The sequence below is a fragment of the Habropoda laboriosa genome, unplaced genomic scaffold, assembly GCF_001263275.1.
Source record: "Habropoda laboriosa isolate 0110345459 unplaced genomic scaffold, ASM126327v1 scaffold106, whole genome shotgun sequence".
NCBI classification, from domain to species: Eukaryota; Metazoa; Arthropoda; class Insecta; order Hymenoptera; family Apidae; genus Habropoda; species Habropoda laboriosa.
The window spans coordinates 160,767-162,225 of record NW_017100224.1 but is presented as its reverse complement, the minus strand read 5'-3'; the positions used below and the strand labels follow the sequence as shown (position 1 = coordinate 162,225).

Below are 1,459 nucleotides of genomic sequence, written 5' to 3'. Positions count from 1 at the left end.
TTGTTGAATGTATTAAAAATATTTATATAAATACGTATGTTTAATGTTTTCACCTAAATAGGTTTTATGACCTAATGATTATATCATAAATTGATAAATAATGTAAACAATCATAAGTAATATCATTGTAATTATAAATGTAAATAAGTTTTACAGAATCATATATTACAAATCAAGTTAAAATGCAAATAAATTCAATATAAGTTTATAAGGAAAATTGGGTACACAGCAGTTTATATTCATTTTATATTATAAATTGGAGAATAAGAAAATCGTTTCATAAAACACGTGGCGCGTATTATGCACACATAACGCACACATTACACTACTCGTTCACACATGCATAAAAACTTTAAAATTAGAAAAATTACTGTAAAATTTTGATAAAATTACTTTTAAATCGATAAATTTTCTCATTACCATAATTTTTGTGAGTATTATATAAGCAGTAATATTTTACTAAAAAAATGTAAAAATTACAAATTTCTTAAAATTCTATCTTTTTACATATCTCATTGTTCGTTTGCAATCTGCTAATTTTATATATTTATATGTAATTTGTCTCCTGTTCGTAGTTCCATAACTGGTCACACTAGTTAATAATAGCGGTCATGTCGTGATACAACCAACATTAGCGTTGAACTTCTTTATCTACGTATATCTTGGTTTAAAATGCCAATAGCTGCAGTATCTAGTTGTGTTGTCTTTCAAGACTAAACCCTGACGAATCAGCGTTGAGTTCAGTTGCGACCTGCAGCGTCCTGTTCTGTCAAACTGGAGTTTCGAGATTGTCGTGAAACAGTGAAAGTTCAGAGCGAAAGCGAATCGACGGGAGTGGCCCTTCACTCATCGTAATTGACGGAATTCATTAGAAATGAATTGATTTCTTAGTTATTCTTTCATTCAATAGCAAAACAATTTGTGTTCGCAATCCTGTAGTCTATTACAATTTACAGCTGGAAGCTATGGAAGACTATCTACCAAATGAATATGATGTCGTCGTCGTGGGGACGGGTATTGATTTTTGCAATATACGTTTTACATATTTTGTGAATTTTTTATTTTGAATGCTTACAATGTTTTATTAATTTTAATAGGTATGACGGAGTCTATTGTTGCTGCAGCTGCAAGTAGAATTGGCAAAAAGGTCCTTCACCTAGACAGGTATGTCGGTTCTCTCTCTCTATCTCCATCTGTATCTCCCTCCCTCTCATCCTCCCTCTCTTCCTTCCATCCTCTTTTACTCTCTTGTTCTGTTTGCTCGCGTTTTCTCTATTTTCCACATATTTTTTTTTTTTATAGTTTGCATGCTTTTTCGTAAATTTTTTATTTTGTCATTTGTTCTTTTTTCTCTCTTATACTTCATATTGTTTGTTAAAACAAAAGGTATTTATGTATATATTCGTATGTAGTTATAAATGATGTCGGATTTTACTTAAATAAACTATAATTTATTCAG

At 30.2% G+C, this 1,459-nt stretch overlaps 1 protein-coding gene across 1 annotated transcript in view; it reads left to right on the top strand.

Annotated features, from left to right (window-relative positions):
- Positions 1–825: 825 nt before the first annotated feature.
- The window catches only part of LOC108571108 (rab proteins geranylgeranyltransferase component A 1), a 9,164-nt gene continuing 8,530 nt past the window's right edge, over positions 826–1,459 (top strand). Inside the window, exons 1-3 of the mRNA XM_017933082.1 lie at positions 826–851; positions 957–1,014; positions 1,098–1,164. Of these exons, the coding sequence (XP_017788571.1) occupies positions 966–1,014; positions 1,098–1,164 (116 nt within the window). The 5' untranslated portion in view covers positions 826–851; positions 957–965. The remainder of the gene's footprint in view (positions 852–956; positions 1,015–1,097; positions 1,165–1,459) is intronic.